This window comes from Heterocephalus glaber, unplaced genomic scaffold, assembly GCF_053883595.1.
Source record: "Heterocephalus glaber isolate CG9 unplaced genomic scaffold, H.glaber_assembly_v1.0 deba00000331, whole genome shotgun sequence".
In the NCBI taxonomy this organism is placed as follows: domain Eukaryota; kingdom Metazoa; phylum Chordata; class Mammalia; order Rodentia; family Bathyergidae; genus Heterocephalus; species Heterocephalus glaber.
The window spans coordinates 447,380-468,306 of NW_028258142.1; the positions used below are offsets into that span (position 1 = coordinate 447,380).

At 41.9% G+C, this 20,927-nt stretch overlaps 1 protein-coding gene across 7 annotated transcripts in view; it reads left to right on the forward strand.

The window, feature by feature from the left end:
• Window positions 1-20,927, forward strand: part of Slc66a2 (solute carrier family 66 member 2) — a 43,116-nt gene that overhangs the window by 2,437 nt on the left and 19,752 nt on the right. For 4 of the 7 annotated variants that reach the window (XM_087190958.1, XM_087190970.1, XM_004861908.4 and 1 more), the window contains exons 3-4: window positions 2,217-2,350; window positions 14,893-14,946. In XM_087190958.1, the coding sequence (XP_087047084.1) occupies window positions 2,217-2,350; window positions 14,893-14,946 (188 nt within the window). Of the gene's footprint in view, window positions 1-2,216; window positions 2,351-14,892; window positions 14,947-18,604; window positions 18,712-19,351; window positions 19,433-20,927 lie in introns of all 7 variants that reach the window. The other 3 variants (XR_015443023.1, XR_015443022.1, XM_004861909.4) reach the window with 2 other exon arrangements.

Sequence of the window (20,927 nt, forward strand, 5' to 3'; positions counted from 1 at the left end):
TCATCTTCGGGGCCCTGTGCTGCATGGGTGTAGAGGTCCTCTTGCTCCAAGGCTACGTGATAACCCGTTTATCCTTTTTGGAGCCTCTTGCCGCTGCCATCCCTGCTGACCTCCAGGCTCCAGGTCAGCAGTCTCTTTGATTCAAGGTTTTTAGAGTTTTCCATGTGCCAGACATGGCCTGAGGCCATGGGTTTGTGCTTTAGCAGGAGTGTAATACACTGAACATACCACGTGCACGTGCATCCCCCTCATGTGTACATATAGTTATGGGTTGGGAGTAGTGGAGCAGGGAGAGTTGATTGGGACTGTGGCAGGCCTCAGGTGAGCTGGTGGCTGCCTCCACCACAGGACAGTTAGAATCTTCAGTGGCTTCCCAGTGCTGGCTGGGTCCCACACCTCAGAGCTCCAGGCCTTTCAGAAAGGAAAGCATCGTAGCCTTGTTGGTTTTATAGTTCTGTAGGAAGGGGCTGATTTAGCTGTAAACTTGGGGGTTTAAAAAAATTTCATAACTCATACCCTTATTTTTTACATTCCTCCTTTGGCAATGCACTACATGCAGTCAGGATTTGACATTTGTGGCATCAGAAGCCAGCGGTAGGCCAAGTGATCCTTGTGGCTAATGTTTGCAGGGTATGATTACATAGAGGAGAAGCAGAGAGGGGCCAGGTAGGTGAGTGAGGAGGGTGGGCAGCAGGGCTGGGTCCTAGAGCCTTAGACTCTCACCAACAAAGTTCTTAGGCTTCATGTCGGTGGGAGGCAGGAAGGGTGAAGGTTGACTGCTGAGCCTCTGCCATTGCTGGCCAGTGCGCTTGTCTATAAGAAGGAAAATACTGCATCTGAGAGGCAGGAACAGTCTGCTCCTGAGGTGATAGCTGTAGTGTTGCATGGGAGCATAGCTTCTTTTCCATCCAGCTTTTCTCTGTGGCCTCCCAACACCTTAGGCTTATGGTCTGCCCCTCACAGGTGAAGAGACAGAGGCTTGGAGACGGTGGGTTCCAGGTACCTAGGCCCATGGACAGCAGCATGGTGACCAGAGCTACCTGTGGGCAGAGTGCATAAGCCTGCTGCACCCCGACTTGTGCTTCTGGCCTAGAAACCCCTGTCATAACTACTGTACCTCTTGCCAGGTGGATGCTGTCTTGACCTAGTGTTTGGCTCATCAACCCTGTCTTGCTTCAGTCTGTTTTGGTTCCTTACCTGGTATTTCCTGATGGCCTCATGGGGAGGGGCACTGATGAAGCCACAAGATTCTGGGTGATATTTCCTGGGGATGCAGCTGGTCTACTTGTCTGTACCTGGCCCCTGCAACCACCTAGTCCTAGATTTCTCACTTCTCTGCTTTCCCTTTAGCTCCCAGAACTTCCTTGGCCTCAGGTAGCTGCTTGGTCCTTTGGGTTCACAAGCTCCAAGGAGGCATGTGGAGACCATGGCTGCAGGGTGCTCATGATGGAATCTGAGGATTCTGTCTTGGCTTCCCACACCCCAGGAGAAGATCTGGGGCTTTCCTGGTTACCTGTTGAGGGAACTGCGCTTGGCAGTCTGCCCCTCTTTGAACCACACCTCACTTGGTATGCTAGCTGACGTGGGCTGGGAGCTCGTACCCCAACAAGTTCCCATCAGAGGAGCATGATTGCCCCCAGAGACTTCAGTGAGTTATGATTCACTGGCAGTGAATTACATCTGTGAGCTTGCAGATGCTGACTGGTGGTACTTGGGTGAATTGGGGGTCAGTTCTCTGCTCTGATTGTACAGTTTTCCTTATTACCTAAGCAGATCTTTCAGACACACTCTTTGAGGGCTGTAAAACCAGGTTGTGTCTACTTTTGTCTTTTATAAATTGCTGGCAAAAGTGTTAACACTTAAGTTTTGTGAACTGCTTTTTTGGTTTTAATTTATGGTGTGATTTTGGCAGGTTCCTTGTCACAGTAGCCAGGTTGAAGGTTCAGTGGGATGCTTTCTCCAGAGCAGGCTTGGAACTGTCTTTGAGTCAGTGAGACCTGAGGGCACACTTGTCTGAGCTATGGGGTCTTGTGCCGCTTCCACCTTGTGTAGATAAGAGGCCACGCCTCTGGCCACAGTGGGTACCAAAAACCCTCCCAGGGGCCTCTTTCACCAGCTGTGGCTTGAGACCTGGCTGGGGAAAGGTTCCCATGGATATGCTGGTAGAGGCTGATGTCTGGCTTCCCTCCTGACATGTGGTCTCTTTACCTCTTCAGGTTTGGAAGGCACTTTGAGTCACCCCTCCTTTGGCAAAGCATTATCATGATCCTGACCATGTTACTGATGCTGAAACTCTGTACTGAGGTCCACGTGGCAAATGAGCTGAACATAAAACGCCGCTCCTTTGCAGGTTGGTGGTTAACAACTTTTGAAAATAAAGTCTTACCATATCAACGAACAAACTTGTCTCTTTTATTTGGTGAAATAAAAGCCACTTTAATGTTATCTAAGCAGCTTTCATTTCACCAAGTGGTGACTATCCATAATTGACAGTATTTTCAGCATGTTAGATGACTGTACACATTTTGTAATAGTGAATAATTCACAATTAGAGTTTGTGCATTGGAATTTGGGTGAAGTATTAACTCATCTTTGCCTCCTCCTCTTTCATTGTATTGATGCTGTATGAGAACCAGAAGTATGCTTCTGTCTGCAGCTTGGCCCTGTCCTGTCACAGAGAGATGTTGCTTGAGAAGGAAGTTGATTGCTGACTATGTGTGTGGTTTGTATGCAGGTCACCCTTTCAGCTTTATCATTAGCCATATCTATCCCACATGCCTTGTTAAATGTACACCATTCATGCTTTGGTAGGTCCAGGTTTCTCCTTTACCTGGAGTGCACATATATAGGATGTGCATACTCTGCAGTTCTATAACCAGGATGGACAATTACACGCTTTGCAAGTACTTATTAACACATGCCGCTCCTTGACTTTTGGCAACGCAGAACGTAGAAAATAATTTTTCCTGTTTTTGCCTTTTGCCTTGTAAAAATTTCTTCCAATCTGATGTTCTGTATTTGAACTTGCAGACTTGTAGGCTTCTCATACAGAGGATTAGAGCTTTCCTTGTTTTTCCCTTCTAATTACTGAATGCAAGAGTGTGTGTATGTTTAATCTCAGCAGTTGCTTAGAGAACTATTTCCCCCAGTTTGTGTAGGTTGGGGGACAGTGGGGAGCTGGAATCTTGTTGGAGAATTGGTGGTCCTATATTTTTATTCCTGATCATTATTTTCTTCCCATTGGATAGGTTCTTTTCTTCTCTATTTCTGTGTGCATCTGTTTGTAGAGTGAGGTGAACAGTGCCAGTTTCAGTCTTTGTAGAAAGTGGGTCAGCCTCTTGCTCTGATGAGTTGTGTGGACCAATTGGTGTCATTTTTACTATAAAAGTGAACACTAATATCTGTTTTTTGGTATGTTTTATCCTTTCTCCTTATTAGTGCCATCTCTCCTCTCCTCTGAGTACTGTGTTCTCTGCCTTCTGGTTGCAATTTGAATTTAAATTATGCCAGAGCTAATGCTGCTTTATGTTGCCAATCCTGCCTGGAAAGCAGAACTTTGTAAGCTGCTCAAGAGACTGTGCAACAAAAGGAGCTGTGATTTCACATCTCTGCTCAGATAACTGGGGCTTGCTTCTTGTACAGCTTTGCCCCTTCTCCCTGTGCCCAGGCTTCTTCCTGTTTGGATCCATGCTCCTCTGATCCTTGGCCGTAACACGGGACAGGATGTCCTAACTGGCTGCAGGAAGGCGGTGTCCTTCAGTCATCTTCTCATGTGGTCTGAAGGCTGAGAGGCATTTGTGCCCCAAATGCCTTGTGACCTGCTTGATGTTTGTGCTGTCCCAGGCTGTAAAAAACAGCAGGTTTTGTGACCTTGTTTGAAAAGTCACGTGTATGCCTTGATGGTGACCAATACCAGATATCACATACAGCAAGTTTGTATGTCTTAGATATTGTAGCAAATCTAGAGCTAAATATTTATTTCCCTTTTGGAACCTGCACTGTACACTGCGTTTTGTCTGACCTTTACTAGCAGGTGCAAGGAGAGGAGCTTCTTAAGCATAAAGACATGCCAACTTCCTGAAGCCTCAGCAGAGGGGAGTCTGGACAGGAAAGCAAGTGGTAATGGGTTTCTAATAGTGAATCCTACTTTCCAGGACTAGGGCTGCAATCTGATTTCTTAAGAAATGATGGGTAGAATAATGGCCCCAGAGATGTCCATCTAATCCAGGGATCTTGCATGGCAAAGGGACTCTGCAGATTGATTTAGGTTAGGGACCTTGAGATAGAGACATTGTTCTGGATTACCCATGGGGACTTGCTCCAAAGAGGAGGCAGGACCCTACACCTCTTGAGTCCTGGCCTCCTGTCTGGGCCTTAAATTCTCTCCTAAACCTTATATAGGGACAGCTGTGTCTCAGAATTTTTGGAATTTACATCTTTGGTACTTTTAGTATTTGAGTACAATTAAAATTTAAATAATTCCATGTCCTATTTGTGTAAGACATGGGCCCCCATATACCTCTGAGGTCATTTTTAATGAAATGTGTGGATTCATTTCCTCCTGTATGCCAGGAGTGGGGAGGGGTGGGTGTAGGAAGACCAGGAAGCTCAGGCCAGCTTCTGTGGTGTCAGCCCACATCTATGTCAGTCCTGCATTTGCTTGGCTGGTGTGCTAGGAAGGTGGCAGCTTCATTTTCCTGCCAGTGGCTTCACTTCACAGGAAGCTTGTTGGTTCTGAACACATTGTCACCCTAAGAATGAGGATGCCCTGGGGTGGTGCTGTGAGCCTTGGGAAACTGACCATGAATATAAGGATAATATATGAAGAAACTTTTGAATAGACATATTTTCATTGTTCTCATTGGACAGCTAGCCTAAAAATAAAAGTTTAGGGGTGGGGGATTTAGCTCAGTAGTTCCACCGCCTGCCTTGCAAGCGGAAGGATCCCAGTTCGATCTCTGGTACCAAAAAAAAAAAAGTTTAAACATTTCCCAGCTCTTTTTTTTTTTCACCTTACTGGTAATGGGAGTTGAATTCAAGGCCTTTGGACTGAGTTATATCCCCAACCAACCCTCCCTCCCTCTCTCTTTCTTTCAAGACAGGGCCTCGCTAAGTTACTCAGCTGTCCATACGGGGGTTGAACTCGAGATCATCCTATTTCAGCTTCCCAGAGAGCTGAGATTACAGGTGTGCATTGCCATGCCTCCTTCCAGCTGTCTTTTACAGTGATTTTTAAATTTAGAAGGTCAATTTAGTTTGCAAGTAAGAATTAAAAGAATTGTAAATGAAAAGGAAGTTTTAATTTACAAATTAAACATGCAATTGTTTAATTGTTGTCTGACTACAAAGAACATGTAGATTGCATGTTCATTGTACACGTTTTGAAGAAGTCAGGAATGTAAAGTGAAAGTAAAATAGCTTCTGCTAGTCGTATTGACTGCTTTGAACATACTGGGTACACTTTCTAAGTTTTATCCTTTTCAGTCCTTGACCCGTCACAAAATTTGCATAATTTTCAACATTAGAATGAAGTTGAAAGTAACTCATTCCACTGAAACTTTTCCCCAGTCCTCTGCTCGTGTAGTGGTGGGGAGGGCACAGAGCCCAGGGTGTCCCCTGTGGGGCAGTGGCAGAAGACGCACTTGTCTGTACGTTGGAGAGTGAAGCATCTCTCCTGAGTGTGGTGGGTGGGGATGTTTCTGTTACTGCTTTTCATTTGGACTTTTAATTATGGAAAATTTTAAACATTTACTGAACTGGAGAAAGAGTAAAATGAAGCCCCATGTGTGATTGTGTAATTAAGTCTCCCCCTGGCCGAACCCCATTTCACCTCCTGTCCTGCAGGCTTTAAAACAAATTTCAGTTATTACTGTGTTGTAAATGGTTCATAGGCCTCCAGAAGGTAAGGGCCGTAGGAAGCACAGTACCATTGGTACCCATAAAAAATGCAGTCCCTTATTATCACCTACCCATTTGTGTCAGATTTCTAATTGTCTCTTGTATTTTCTATTTCTTTTGCTACTTTGTTTTCTTAAATCAGAATCCAGACGCAGGCATACTGGCTGAAAGGTCTTCATTTATCAGTTTTGTTGATGAGTGTTTTTGTCTTCTAAAATTGTCTTTGTTTTTTGTGGTACTGGGGGCATTAACCACTGAGCTACATTCTGGTCCTTTTTTTTAAATTTTGAGACAGGATCTCACAAAGTTGTACAGGGAATTCTTGAACTTGTGATCTTACTGCCTCAGCTTCCTGTGCAGCTGGGATTACAGATGTGTGCCATTGCACCTGGCCAATTTAGGGCTTCTTGATCTGTAGGTGTTCCCCAATCCTCTTTCTCTGTGCACTGTCAGCTGTGGGCTGGGGTTTGTCTGCTGTACTTGGCTCCAGCCACACTCCAGAGGCAGAACCACAGACCCCAGCACTGAGGGTCTGGGCGGGCTGTGTTTTGGAAGCCCATTGTGGAGGGGGCTTGATCTGGATTCTGTAAATGGAGCCCATGGAATTTTTTTGTTTTTGTTATTTTGAGACAGGGTTTCGCTATGTAGTTCAGGCTGACCTTGAACTCACTATGTAGCCCAGGCTGGCTTTGAATTTGTGGCAATCTTCCTGCCTCAGCCTCCCAAGTGCTAGGATTACAGGTGTGTGCCACCACGCCTGGCTTTAAAAAGAATTTTTTTTTTTTTTTTTTTTTTTTTTGCCACCAGGATTCAACTCGTGACCTTGCGCTTGCGCAGCAGGCAGCAAAACCACTGAGCTAAATCCCCGGCCCCTAAAAAGAATTTTAAAGCAGTTGGAACCAGAGGCTGATTCCACCATTTGTGATTCTTCCTGGTTTTGCAGGACTGCTATGTTCTTCCAGTATAGATGCTGGGTTGTCTGTCTGGAGATGTGGACAGCTGTGGAGTTTATGCCACATCCATTATTTGTTTGGGCTGTCCTTGTTCACTCTGCTTGCTGGAGAGCCTCTGGGCAGGGAACCTCCCTGGCTCCATTGCTCAGCTTTCCAGGGGCATAATTTATAAAGAAAGACAGGTCTTTTTCCTCAGTCTGTCTCTTTATCAACTTTCAAATTTGTAGTGTAAGACCGAGGGCCTTACCAAACGCTCCGAGGAGCTGACTGCAGCGAAGAGCACCCAGGAAGGAACACACCGGACAAGTTGGAAAATAAAACAGACCTTTATTAGTCTGACCAGACGGCACTCCCAAAGCAAAATAGCTTAGAGAGGCAACTGGCTCAGAGTCCGAGGCTGTTTTTTATAGGGGGTTGAGGGGGAAGTTAACATATAGAATTAAAGAAAAGGGGACAAAGGTTGGTGGTCGACTGTCACGTATTTATGGTCAGCAGACATTTGCAGCTTGTTCTATAGATTGTGGGGTCCGGAACATCAGTTCCGGGCAAACAAGGAGTTGAGTAGTTTACTTTGGGACTTTGGGTCTGTTACAGATTTTATCTAGTGTCCCAAAACTAACAAGCATCTTTATCCATTAACTTACATTTAATCACAGTGGGGCTGGAGAAAAGGAACAAAGGTTATGTAGTCCCACAGTAGGGAACAGGGAAAGAGGGCATTACTAGAACCTCTGTAGTAAGTCCTAGTCTCCTGCGAGACATGACAGCACAAGGCGAATTAATTAATATAGAGACAGAAATGAGAGTTAGAGAAGAAGCTGAGCTTTGGCCTGATCAATGTTGCTCTGTGTCACAAAGACCCCATATCCCAGCTTGCCACACCCTTATTCAGAACATCAGCAGAAACGAAAGTAGCAATTGACTCAGGGAGCAGCCCTGATCCTAGAACAATGAGGAACTGTGCAGTTGAAGATTTGGTTCCTCCCAGGATGTCTCTCCCTGGTGTGGTCCTGTCCTGGAGCATCACAGCATCACGGGACCATTGAGGTTTTAGGTGTGACTGGAGGTGAAAATGGAGTTATATCTGGACATGTTGTAGCCAGGAAAACTAGGCCCTAATTGTGATATGATTATGAAATGATTTTTTCCCAAAATCATGTAGAATTGCTCCCGACACAAATGGAAGCGCTAGTATCTTGAAGTAACTTTTCTGCATTATGTTGAATGTATGGATTGAAATGTGTGATATTTGACTGTTGTTATCTTGTTGAAGTCCCATTGTTCCTTCAGTGACCAGTGGGAACCTCTCTGGTGGCTCTTGAGACTTTGGAGCGCAGTGTGGGGTTTCTGGACCCTTCCTCCCTCCTGTGCGGGACAGGAGGTCAGAACGGGCCACTTCTCTGAGAGCTGCGGTATCTGGAGACCAGCCCGGATGTAGGTGATTATTGGATAGTGATTGCTTTTTGTTGTCTTCAGTGAACAGAGGTACGGAAGTGTGTTGGAATGCTTCATGACTGCTCACAGTACTGATTCTGGCCATTCAACCCCAGAACACAGGGTTGACTGAGCACATGTTTCAGCTCTCTGCCCTATCCATGTTCTGATGCCATTTCTCAACCTGAGTGTAACCAGATACTTTGTCATCCAGGCTTGCCATAACCCACACTGCTTGCCACAGTCTGAGAACAATATTGGCAGCAGCATGGTTTCTGGGATAGGGGTTTGGTTGGGGAAGTTGTATGCTTTGGATCACACATCCCTCAGGTACATCCCACTAGGATAGGGTGTGAGTCATGAGGAATAGAAGCTCTTTTTGCTGCATATCATTAGCTAGGTAATAGGTTCATTTCAGTTCTTTATTTTATTTTTAATTTGTTTGCTTTTAAAAAATTTAACTTTGTGATATTTTTTCTTTTTAAAACTTTTATTAGTACATGTTTGCAGTATGTAATGATTACCTTCACCACAGGAAATTGGTACACGTATATAATACATCTTAATTGTATTTATAGCTCCTTCCCCAGTGTCCTCCTCCTCTCCTTCCATCTCTTGGGTCCCTTCCCGTTTGCGAAGATACATCTCTCTACTTTGTATTACCTATTTTTTATTTTCCTCTTTATTTATGCTTTGGGTTTCTCATATAAGAAAAAATATATGATATTTAAGCTTGTGTCTGATTTATTTCACTTAATGTTACAGTCTCAAAGTGCATCCATTTTCCTACAAATGAGTCAAGTTTATCCTTTTTTTTTTGAGATGAAGTCTCACTATGTAGTTCAGGCTAGCCTTGAACTCACTATATATCCGGCTGGCCTCGAACTTGTGGGAATCCTCATGCCTCAGCCTTCCCAATGCTGAGATTATAGGCGGGTGCTACCACACCTGGCTGCCTGGCTGTTTTAGTTACCCATTGTTTGATTAGGTCTTTTATTTTGGGAGGAGTCTAATTTTGAGTTCTTTTAATATTCTAGATATTAGACCTCTATCCAAGGAGTAGCTGGCAAATTTTTTTTTTCCCATCCTGTAGGTTGTCTTTTCACTCTATTTGTTGTTTACTTTGCTGTGCAGAATGTTTACAATTTACTATAATTCTACTTGTTAATTGTTGATGTTATTTCTTGCACAATTGGAGTTCTGTTCAGAGAGTTCTTGCCTCTTAAGAGTTTTCCCTATTTTATCTACCAGCAGGTTAGGTGTTTCTGTTTCAATATTTAGACCTTTGATCCATTTTGATTTTAGTTTAATACACGGTGAGGGATGTGGGGCTAGCTTCAATCTTTTGCATGTGTACAGCCAGTTGCCCCAGCACCTTTTATTAAAGAGGCTATCTTACCTAGCATATGTTTTTGGCCCCTTTGTCAAAGATCAAATGATTGGCCATGTCTAGAGTTGTTTCTGCATCCTCTATTCTGTTCCACTGATCAACATGTCTGTTTTTGTCCCACTACCATACTGTTTGTTTATTTGTTGGTTTGTTTTTGGTACCAGCGATCGAACTTGGGACCTTGCACTTGTGAGGCAGGCCAGGAGGCAAAACCACTGAGCTAAATCCCCGGCCCACCATACTGGTTTTAATCACTGTAATTTTGTAATATTGCTTAAAATCTTGGATTGTGATTCCTCCTGACATCCTCTTGTTGCTTTTGCTATTCTGGATTTTTTCTGATTCCATATAAATTTTTGGATTGGTTTTTCTAGTTCTGTGAGGAATACTGTTGGCATTTTATTTGGGATTGCATAAATCTATTAATTTTGAAATTATGGCCATTTTGACTATATTGCTTCTGCCTATCCAGGAACAGGAGATGTCTTTCCATTTTCTGATGTCCTCTTCAATCTCCTTTTTTCAGAGTACCATAGTTTTCATTAAGAGGTCTTTCACTTCATTAGAATAATTCCTAAGTATTTGATTTTGTTTGAGGCTATTATGGACAGTATTGTTTTCATTATTGGTGTACAGAAACATTACTGATATTGTGTTGACTTTGTATCCTGCTGCCTTGCTGAATTAATTCGTTCTAGGAGTCCTCTGGAGTTTTTTGGGTCTTCTATGTAAAGGATCATGTTACCTATGTATAAAGATAGTTTAACTTCTTCCTTTCTTACACATCTCTCTTTTAATTGCTCTTGCTAAAGTTTCAAGTACTCTATAGTGATAATGAACATTCTTGTCTTGTTTCTGATTTAGAGGAAAAGCTTTCAGTTTTTGCCCATTTAATATGTTGGCAGTAACTTTTTTATAAATAGCTTTTTTTTGGTACCGCGGATTGAATTTGACCTTGTACTTGCAAGACAGGTGGTGGCACCACTGAGCTAAATCCCTGGCTCCTATCTTCAGAGTTTTGATCATGAATGTAGGTCAGATATCGTCAAAGGCTTTTTCTGTGTCTGTTGAGATGATTATGTTGTTTCTGTCCTTGCTTCTGTTTATATGGTACATTCCATTTATTTACTTGTATATGTTGAACCATCCTTGCATCCCTTGGATGAAGCCTACTTGGTCATAATGTATGATTTTTTGTTGTTGTTTTTTAAGGTTATTTCTTTTTTTGTTGTTTCGGGTTTTTTTTGGTACCAGGGATCGAACTCGGAACCTTGTGCTAGCAAGGCAGGCGCCAGAACCACTGAGCTAAATCCCCGGCTGCATGATCTTTTTGATAATTTATTGCATTCAGTTTGGCAGTAGGGATTTTTTTTTTTTTAATTTTTTAAAATTTATTTTTATTTGTGTGTGTGTGTGTGTGTAGCCTTTTTACTCGCTTTTTTTTTTTTTTTTTTTTGGTACCGGGGATCGAACTTGGGACCTTGTGCTTGCGAGGCAGGCGGAAGAACCACTGAGCTAAATCCCTGGCCCAAGGGATTTTTATATCTACATTTATTAAAGAGATTGGCCTGTACAGTAGTTTTCTTTTTCTTTTTCTTTTGGATGGATGGATCCTTACCTGGTTTTGGAATCAGGATAATGCTACCTTCCAGGGTAATGCCACCATGCCTAGCTATCTTGTTGTTTTTAAGGAATCTCTGAATAACTGGTCACGTCCCTCAGCCCTGTGTTCTAGTTCTGACAGTCTGACCTCATCTTGGTCACTTCTGCTCCCCATATTTTTGTGTTTATTTATGTTTTTGAAACAGGGTCTCACTATGCAGTTCAGGCTGGCCTTGAACTCACAGTGATCCTCCTGCCTCAGCCTCCCGAGGGCTGGGATTCCAGGTGTGTGCCATCATGCCTGGCTTGCTCCCCATACTTTGAATAGAATATTTTATCTTCTGGGTTTCTGTTTGGTACCTTTTCATAGACTCTTAATTCTTTGCTAAACTGTCATTCATGTTTTATATCACTTTGTTTAGCTCAGCAAGCTTTATATTAGTGACTTCTGTAATCCGACTGATCACTTTTTATTGAGTCAATTGTCTGTTATATAATCTTTGAGCTTGTTGAGCACCTTATTGATCTGTCTTTTTTGTCTCTTATCATTTCATATAATTCAGTTGTTTGGCTTTTGATTTCCTTTCCATCTATCCCCCATGGATCAACTTTGGGGAAGTTGAGACTTTTGGGAGGTACTTTGTGGCCTTGTTTTTTCTTTCTTTCTTTCTTTCTTTCTCTTTTTCTTTCTTTTTTCTTTTTCTTTCTTTCTTTCTTTCTCTTTTGTGCTGAGGGTTGTGGGTCAATTATAACAGAAATATTTTGTTGGTAGTATAGTGATCTCTGTATCTCCTCTTTAGTTAGTGTCTGCTTTTCACTGAAGCACTCTGGTCTGGCTAACTATATGCCTTTGTCTCTGTCCCAAGATAAAAACACCTCCATTAATTTGGGGAGGAGGGTGCAGTGTAATTGGACCAGCACCCAGTTATCCAGAAATTGATTGCAATATTGTTGATGACACATAAACCAGATATTGACATACAGTAAAAACAATATTGGGCCGGGGATTTAGCTCGGTGGTTCCTTTGCCTCCCGCACAAGCTCAAGGTCCTGAGTTCAATCCCTGGTACCAAAAAACAAAACAACAACAACAACAAAAAGTTAATAGCAAAAACTATGCTGTCCTGGCAGTAGCAATGAAATCATCAACAATGATAGAGTCAAAGGTAAGCTGGATATTGACATATTATACGAACCAATGCAAACTACCACTGCAACAGCCTTAACAATAGAAAAGATATCTGTAAGTCAGACACAAAGACAAACCAAATATTGTCCTACCTTAAATATCTACTGAATGCAAAAATTGTACCACTAATGACAATAGAAAAGAATTCAAGAATAATAGCATACAGTCAACTAAATACCTAAAGATTAATAAAGCTTAATAATAATACTAGTAAGGATGGATGGGGCAATGAATAGGAAAATGGAAAAAGTAAAATTTGAAAAATGAAAGATGTGAAGGAGGAGAGAAAAGTGAAGTAAATGATCTTATTAAGGAGTAAAAGAAAAAAGAAGTAGATCATAGTAACAGAAAAGAACAAATTAGAAAAATGAAAAAATACAGAACAAAATAAAAAGAGGAGAAAAAAGTACCAAACCCCAAAAAAGTAATGAGTAAAAAGAGAAATGAGTGTTTTTGAATGAATGGTTTCTTTCCAGGATCTGCAGTGTTGGAATCCACCAGATGTGAGGGAGGACTAGTGAGTCACTGCTAGACTCATTTTGTTTGCATACTCATGTTTTTATGTGTGAATGCTGAATCCTGCTCTGCCTTTCCTACTGGGTGTGGTTGTTAACAGTGTCTGTGGTTGGGCTGTATTCACTCCAGCAGCTCCTGCTTTTCAGGTTCCTCTGTGCACCCCATGACACAGCTTTCTTGGCCTAGCTTTGGGCCTGTGGGTTTGTGAGGTTCCCCTCCCCTGCTTGCTCCAGAGGCCCCTCTGTCCATATACCCCAGGGTGTGGCAAGCATTCAAGCTGAAGTGTATTCCTGATCACATGGGAGATGGGGAGAGCAAACAGACCGCTAAACTTTCTGTTGTTGGAGTTAGCCAGGTGTTGGGCCCACACAGTCGGGTGGATTTAATGTCTGCACCATCAGACCCAAGCCCCTCCCAAAGCCATCTATAGCTGGCCTGGCTTCTCAGCTCAGAGTGCAGGACCTCCTGTCTCTCACGCCCAAGCTTAAACTTCTCAGTAGATCTAGGTCTAGCCTGTACCCTCCCTACCTCTTGACTTGAGCACATGCTGTGGCTATGATTTGTGCCGGCATGTTCTGACATGTTCTCGCTCTCTCTTCCCTATCCTGTGGATTTTTGTCTTTTTGCAGTGCTGGAGATGGAACCTAGGACCTTTGCCCTGAACTACCTCCCTGGCTCCTCTTCAGTTTTTTAAAGTTTTGGGACAGGGTCTTACTAAGTTGCTAAATTGTTCCGTCTAGGCTCAAATTTGTGATCTTTTTGTCTCAGGCTTCCAGAGTGCTGGGATTACAGGCATTTCCCATCATCCTGGTTTCCCTCTTGTGGGTCTTGATCTTTAGAAGAGGTGCCAGTGAATGGTGAAATTGGTCTAAATCCATGGTGTTGGGGAGGGTACAGGGCGAGAGGGAGAATCCACGTTCTGTGGCATGCTTGTTCTGTAAACCTCAGATTGGGGAAAGGTCACTACTCCACCTAAGCAACCTGCAGTGGGGACCTGCTCTGTGAGTAGAGCAACACCTGGTAGCAGAGGTCACCTAGTATTTACCTTTAGCTGTTTACCTGTGACATCTACACTTTAAGGTGGAATTAACCATCCTAGGCCAGGGACACACAGCCTGTGATCCCATTTCTATTTTAGTCACTTCCATCCTGAACAGAAGGACAGTTCCGCAGAAGTGGCCTTGGAGGTGCCCTGCCCATGGAGGGCCTTTGGCTGCTGTCCTGGGATAGCATATAGGAGGTTGAACTGTGACTTGTTATTTCAAGTATCCTGGGTTGTCTCTTGGACATCCCTGCTCTGGCAGGCTGAGTGTCTGTGTCGTGCTGTCTCTGCTGCATGTGTGTCAAATTCACATGTTGAACCAGCTGCCTTTTTGCAGTGGACTTATTGCCCTGTATGCTTTGAAATAGCTTTATCAACAACCTGTAGAAGTGTTTCAGCTCTGTGCCAACCATATTGAATCACAGCTGGCTTTCATACTGCTGTGCTGCCTACAAGAGAAATGGGGGTCATAAGGCTTTCTGTTACCAGAGTAGACACTGGGCTTTATACTGTCTTGACTTTTTTTTCTTTAATTTAAAAAATTTTTTAAATTTATTATTTTCTTTTTATAAATTTTTTTTTATTTTGACTTTAGAAATGAAGTAAAAATGTGACGTTTAAAGGCTTTGGTCCAATATTTCCTTCCCTTTCCCTTATGTACTTTCTTAAGATAGTGGTAGAAGTAGATTTGGAGAACAGTTCAGAAAGTGCTTTTTCAAATGCATAGACATGAAAATCTTGTGGACTTTCTGTTCCAAGATTTTTTTTTTTAAAGAAATGCAAAAAGGGCTGGGAAACAGTGGCTTACCAGTGTTAAAACCAGTCTGTTTTTGTCTTTCTTTGTTTTTTTCTCTTTTTAAAAATGTAGCTGCAGACAGTAAGGATGAAGAACTCAAAGTGCCCCCAAGGCGGTTCTGTCTGGGTATGTACCATGCTGCATGAGGCTGCCATGAAGACGTTTGCTGTATTTCACTCTGAAACTCTGTCCCTCTGCCGTCCCATCCTCCTCTGCGCTTGCCTTGAACTGTGCACGTGAATGGTTTTACCAAGCATGGCTTTGTCTACAGTATACTCACCACAGCACTGCTTCTCTTAAGCATGAAGTAGTTCTTAAATGCCTGTTTTCTGGATGTGTGTGTGTGTGTGTGTGTGTGTGTGTGTGTGTGTAGGGAGGGAGAGGGAGGGAGGGAGGGAGAGAGGGAGAAAGGTGGAAGGAAGGAGAAAATCTAGTTTACAAATTTTAGATTTCCTTGGTTAACTTTATTCGACACTAATTCTTTTTGATGCTGTTGTAAATAGAATTGTCTCCTATTTGCATCTTGAATTGTTCATCGCTAGTTTGTAGAAATAAAGTTGATTATTACATACTGATCTGGTATCATACAATATTGCTGAACTATTTTAAGTGTAGTTGTTGTTGAGTAGATTTCTGTATATGATCATGTCGTTTGCATGCAAACAGAGACAGTTTTACTTCTTCCTTTCTAATCTGCTACTTTTTATTATTTCTTGCCTAATTAATTACCCTGGATACATGTGGTGAGAATAGACATACTTGTCTGTTTTTTTGTTGTTGCTTTTTTGAGACAGGGTCTTCCTGTGTAGTTCAGGCTGGTCTTGAACTCAGTATATAGTCCAGGCTGGCCTCAGACTTGAACTGATCCTCTTGCCTCAGCCTCCTGAGTATGTCTTCTTTCAGTGTTGTGAGAAGCCCTTTGTTATTTCACCATTAAGCATGGTGTCAGTTACATGGATTTTTCATAGTTGTCTTTTTTAATAGCTGAAGGGAGTTTTCTACTGTTCTGAGTTTACAGTTTTGTTTCGTTTTATCATGAACTAATGTTGGAGTTTGCCAGGTGAATTGCTACATCTGTGGAGATGATCGTGTGGTTTGTTTTCTATTCTCGTTACATACAGTACATTACACTGTTTGATTTTTATGTGTTGGATTAACTCTTCATTCTTGGGATGAATCTCATTTGATCATAGTGCATAATACTTTTTACAACTGGATGCTGTTTGCTAGTATTATGTTGAGGACTTTTTGGACCCTATTCTTAAAAGATATTGGCCTATAGTATTCTTAAGATACTACTGGCCTTATAAAATAAATAGGGAGCTAGGTGTGGTGGTGCACACCCATAATCCCAGTATTGTGGGACAGCGATGCAGATTTGCAAGTCTGAACCCTGCCTGGGAAACTTAGTGGCTTAGTAAGACCCTGTCTCAAAATGAAAAATTAGGGCTGAGGATTTAGCTCAGTGGCACCACATCTGCCTTGAAATCGCAAGGTCCTGAGTTCGATCCCCAGTACCACAAAATAAATAAATAAATAAGGAAGGGCTTGGGCTATAGCCCAGTGGGAAGGCCCTGGGTTCAGTCACCAGTGTTACAAAATGAATGAATGAGTAAATGGATGAATATTGGGAAGTAGTTCCTCCTCTTCTGTTTTTTGTTTTTGGTACCGGGGGATCGAACTTGGGTCCTTGTACTTGCGAGACAGGCGGCAGAACCACTGAGCTAAATCCCTGCCCCCCCCCTTCTGTTTTTAAAGAGAGTGTGAAGGATTGGTATTGATTTCTCTTGATTTGGTACAGTTACTCAGTGAAGCTGTCTGGGTCTGGGCTTTTCTTTGTGGGAAGTTTTAAAATTACTCAGTCTCTTGTTAGAAGTTTATTTAGCTTTTCTGTTTCTTCTTAAGTTTTGGTTTGTCTGCTGGAGTTTATTCATCCCATTGAAGTTGTTTGACACACAGTTTTTATCAGCATTCTCTTAAATCCTCCCTTCCCCTCATAATCCTTTCTATTTCTGTGAAGTCCCTAATCGCCGTCCCTCTCTTATTCTTGATTTGGTATTTGAGTCCCTATCTTTGTTTTTTAATCACTGGTTAAAGGTTTTTTTAATTTTACTGATCTTTTCAAAAAACTAGCTTTTGGTTTGCTTGATGTTTTTCTATTGATTTTGTACTTTCTAGTTTGTTTAATTTCACTGTAATATTATTTCTTTTCTGTTGCTTGTTCTGGGATTAGTTTGCTCTTTTTCTACTTTAAGGTGAAGGGTTAAATTTAGCTTTTTTTTCTTTCTTACTCTGAAATGTAGATGTTTACAGCCACAATTTACCTCTTATCAGTGCTGGAGCTGCATTCTATGAGTTTTGATATGTTGTGTTTTGTTTTTGTTTATTGTACATTATTTTCTCATTTCCTTCATGAAGTCTTCTTTGGCCTTTTTATTATTTAGGAGTACACTGTGACTTCTATATGTTTGTGAATTCCCCAAATTTCTTTCACTGATTCCTGATTTTCATTGGAATTATAGAACGTACTTTGATTTCAATACTTTTAAATTAAGGCAAGTTTTGAGGCCTAACTTGTGGTCTGTCATAGAGAACAGTCATGTTCACATGAGATGAGTGTGTTTTCTTGTTGGGTGGAGGAGAGAGCTGTCTGTTAGGGCTAGTGGTTTATAGTATTGCTTAGGTCTTTGCTTCCCTAATTATTCATTGCGTAATTGTTACATCCATTACAGAAGTTGGTTTTGAAGTTTCCAAGTGTTTTTGAATTTTCTTTCTTCCTTTTCATTTCTGTCAAGTTTTTGCTTTGTATATTTTAGGGCACATTGTTAAGTGTGTGTGCCTTTGGGCACATTGTTAAGTGGGAGTATCTTCCTGATGGATTGATGCTTTTGTCATTATGAAATGTCCATCTTTACCTCTAGTGATACTTCTGGTTTTAAAGCTTATTCCACTATTAGTATAGCCTCTGGAGATCTCCTGTGGTTGCTGTTTGTGATTAGTATATCTTTTTCTGTTCTTATAATTTTGATCTATCTGAATCTAAAGTGTATATTCTGTACACAACATATATGGGAAGAGTCTTTAAAATTTTTATTCTGGCAATCCTACTTTTTATCTGATTGTTTGATTCACATTTAATGTTTTGGTTTTTTTGGTACTGGGGATCGAACTGAGGACCTTGCTCTTGCGAAGCAGGCGTGGTGCCACTGAGCTAAATCCCTGGCCACATTTAATGTTTAATGTTTGGACTTATATCTGTGTCTTACTTTTCATTTCCTATATTCCCATGATTTTTCCTGGCATTTGCTTCTTTACAGGTTTTTAACTCTATGTTGAGAGTTCCTGGTAGTTGCTTTAAGGCTTAAAATGTGTTTTGTTTTGCTTTGTTTTTTGGTCCTGAAGATTGAACCAAGGTCCTAGAACTGAGCTACATCTTTCAACCCTTTTTAATTTTGTTTTGAGACACAGACTTACCAAGTTGCCCAGGCTGGCCTTAAACTTGAGATCCTTCTGCTTAGACTCCTGAGTAGCTGGGATCACAGGCATTAACAAGTATATTTTGTTATGGTACACATTTTAACTTAACAGAATGTACTTCAAATTTATATTAGTTTAATTTTTGTGAGATAAGAAACTTCACCCCCACATATTTGTTTCTCCCTTTTTTAGATGGCTTTTTGTGTGTGTGTGTTTGTGTGTGTGTGTGTGTGTGTGTGTGGAATTAAACTTCTTTGCACTGAGCTACATCCCAACTCCTTTTTAAAAATTTATTTTGTATTTATAGACCAAGTCTTGCTTAGTTGCCTTGGCTGGAATGAAACTTGCCCTGTCCTGCCCCAGCCTCCCAGAGTGCTGGGATTACAGACATGTACCATTACTCATGGCTTGGTGGTATGATTTTTATACATACTGGGTCTCTACATCTCATAGATCTAAAAATGTATTTTTCTAATTGTTACTTTGTATAGATTTATGTCTTTGGAGCAGAGGGAAAAAGGAGAACAAATGTCTAATACAGCATTACAGTATTAACTGTATTTACCCTTTCTGGCTCTTATTTCTTTCTGTGGATTTGATTTACCAACTCTATCACCTCCTTTCTCTAAAAATTTTATTCTGCCAATCCTAGCTTCATTTCTACTACCCCAGTTTTATTTGCGTTGTTATTGTCAAATATCTGTGTCTGTGTTAAAGGTTCCCAAGTAACACTGCACATGTTGTTTCCTGCAGTTGCATTTTAAGCCAGTTGAGAGGGGAAGGAAGAAATGTGCATTTGTGTTCCTTTGTAATAGCTGACATACAGTAATTACCTTTATGTACTCGCTACGTTTTCTCATGTGCATTTGAATCACCTCTGATGTCACTTGCTTTCACCAGGAGAGCTTGCTTACTTTCATGTTTCCTATTGGGTGGCTCTGCCAGCAACAGATTCTCCAGTTCTTGTTTACCTGGAAATGTTTTTATTTTGACCTTATTTAAAAAGAAAAGTTTTACCATAAGAAACTCGGTTAATGGTTCTTTTTCTTTTCAGCCCTTTGACTGTTGTCCCACTGCCTTCTGGACTCCATTGTTTCTGATGAGAAGTCAGCCGTTAATCTTATTGGGGTTTCTTGTAAGTGACAAATCATTTTTTTCTTGTTGCTTTTGAGAGTTTAGTCTTTTTCTTTGGCATTCAGCATTTAGATTAGGAGGTGTCAAGTTGTGGATGTCTTTCTGTACATTGCACAAGGAGTTAATTGAGCTTCTTGAGTGTTAGGTTAAGATTGCATCCTTTGAAGTTTTCAGTCACAATCTGAGTATCTTTCCTGCTCCTTCCTCTGTCTTTCCTTTCCTTTAGTATACTCATTGTACATGTGTGGGTACCTTGAATATTGTCTCACAGTTCGCAAAGGTTCTTCTCTTTTTTTCTATTTTCTCTTTGTTTTTGAGGTTGCATGCTTTTATTGATGACTCTGTAAGCTCACTGTCTCTGCATCTGCTCAGCTCTGTTGTTGAGCTTTGACAGTGAATCTTTTGTTTCAGTTGTACTTTGCAACTCTAGAATTTCTGTTTGATTCTCTTCACCATTTCTGTCCCTTTACTGATGTGTACTATTTGATGGAATGCTGTCCTCATGCCTCCTTTTAATTCTTTGTAGTGTAGTTGCTTTAGTTTCTTTAGTCCTTTGCACACATATTTATAATGGCTGTTTTAAAGTCTTTTTTGTCCTCTTTTGTTGTTGCCTTTTCCCCTGTGTATGAACTACATTTTCCTGTTTCTTTGCGTATCACCCTTTTTTGTTACACACTGGACATTTTAGGTAAATGTGGCAATGGTGGACCTGGGGAGGGGCTTGTTTGCAGGTGCCCTGATTTGGTTGGTTGGGGGTAGACTCTGAGCCTGTCCTCTTGTAGGCTGCTGGTGCTAACTGGCCCTGGTCCCCTGTTAAACTCCTGGGTGGTCTCTCCAGGGGTACCACACCCATCTGTTGTCCTGGACTAACCGAAGTGATTGCTTTCTTGGTTTTGTAATGCCTTGGGCGGACAGTGCACCATTGTGGGGCAGGGTGGTCACTGAGGCTGGTCTGCCCCCAGGAGGGTCTCCTTAGCTATCCCTCTTCGTGGATCTGTCCGATGAACTAAGCTGATCTTAGAGCAACCAGCGATCTCTTTATCATTTATCTCTAAGGCCTTTTTATTTCTGTCAGCACCTCTTGTCCCAGTGCTTTGTTCTAAGTATCCATTCCCTGGGGAGAGCTGTGGAGCTCTTTGTTCTTATGCTTCCTCCCCCCAGAGCAGAATCTTAAAATCTTGCTTTGGAGTTGGTGACCAGAGCATCAGTGAGCTTTTTGGAGCAACCTGCCACCTTCAGACAGGCTAGGGTAGTAGCTTCTGGTCTCCTCAGCCTGCCTTTGTGGTGTGGAGCCTCACCTGGTGAACTAGCTGAGGCTGGGTGATGGACACCATTGTGTTTCCCCATCCTGGGGTGGAGCTCTGTCCTGTGAGCAGTGTGGATAGGAAGGGAGCTGGAGCAGGATGGGCTGAGCAGGCTGAAGAGAAATGCTGGCAGCCACTGCCCTGTACTGGTGCTGGAGGAAAGAGAGCCCCTTGTCTTAGTTGCTCCACCTG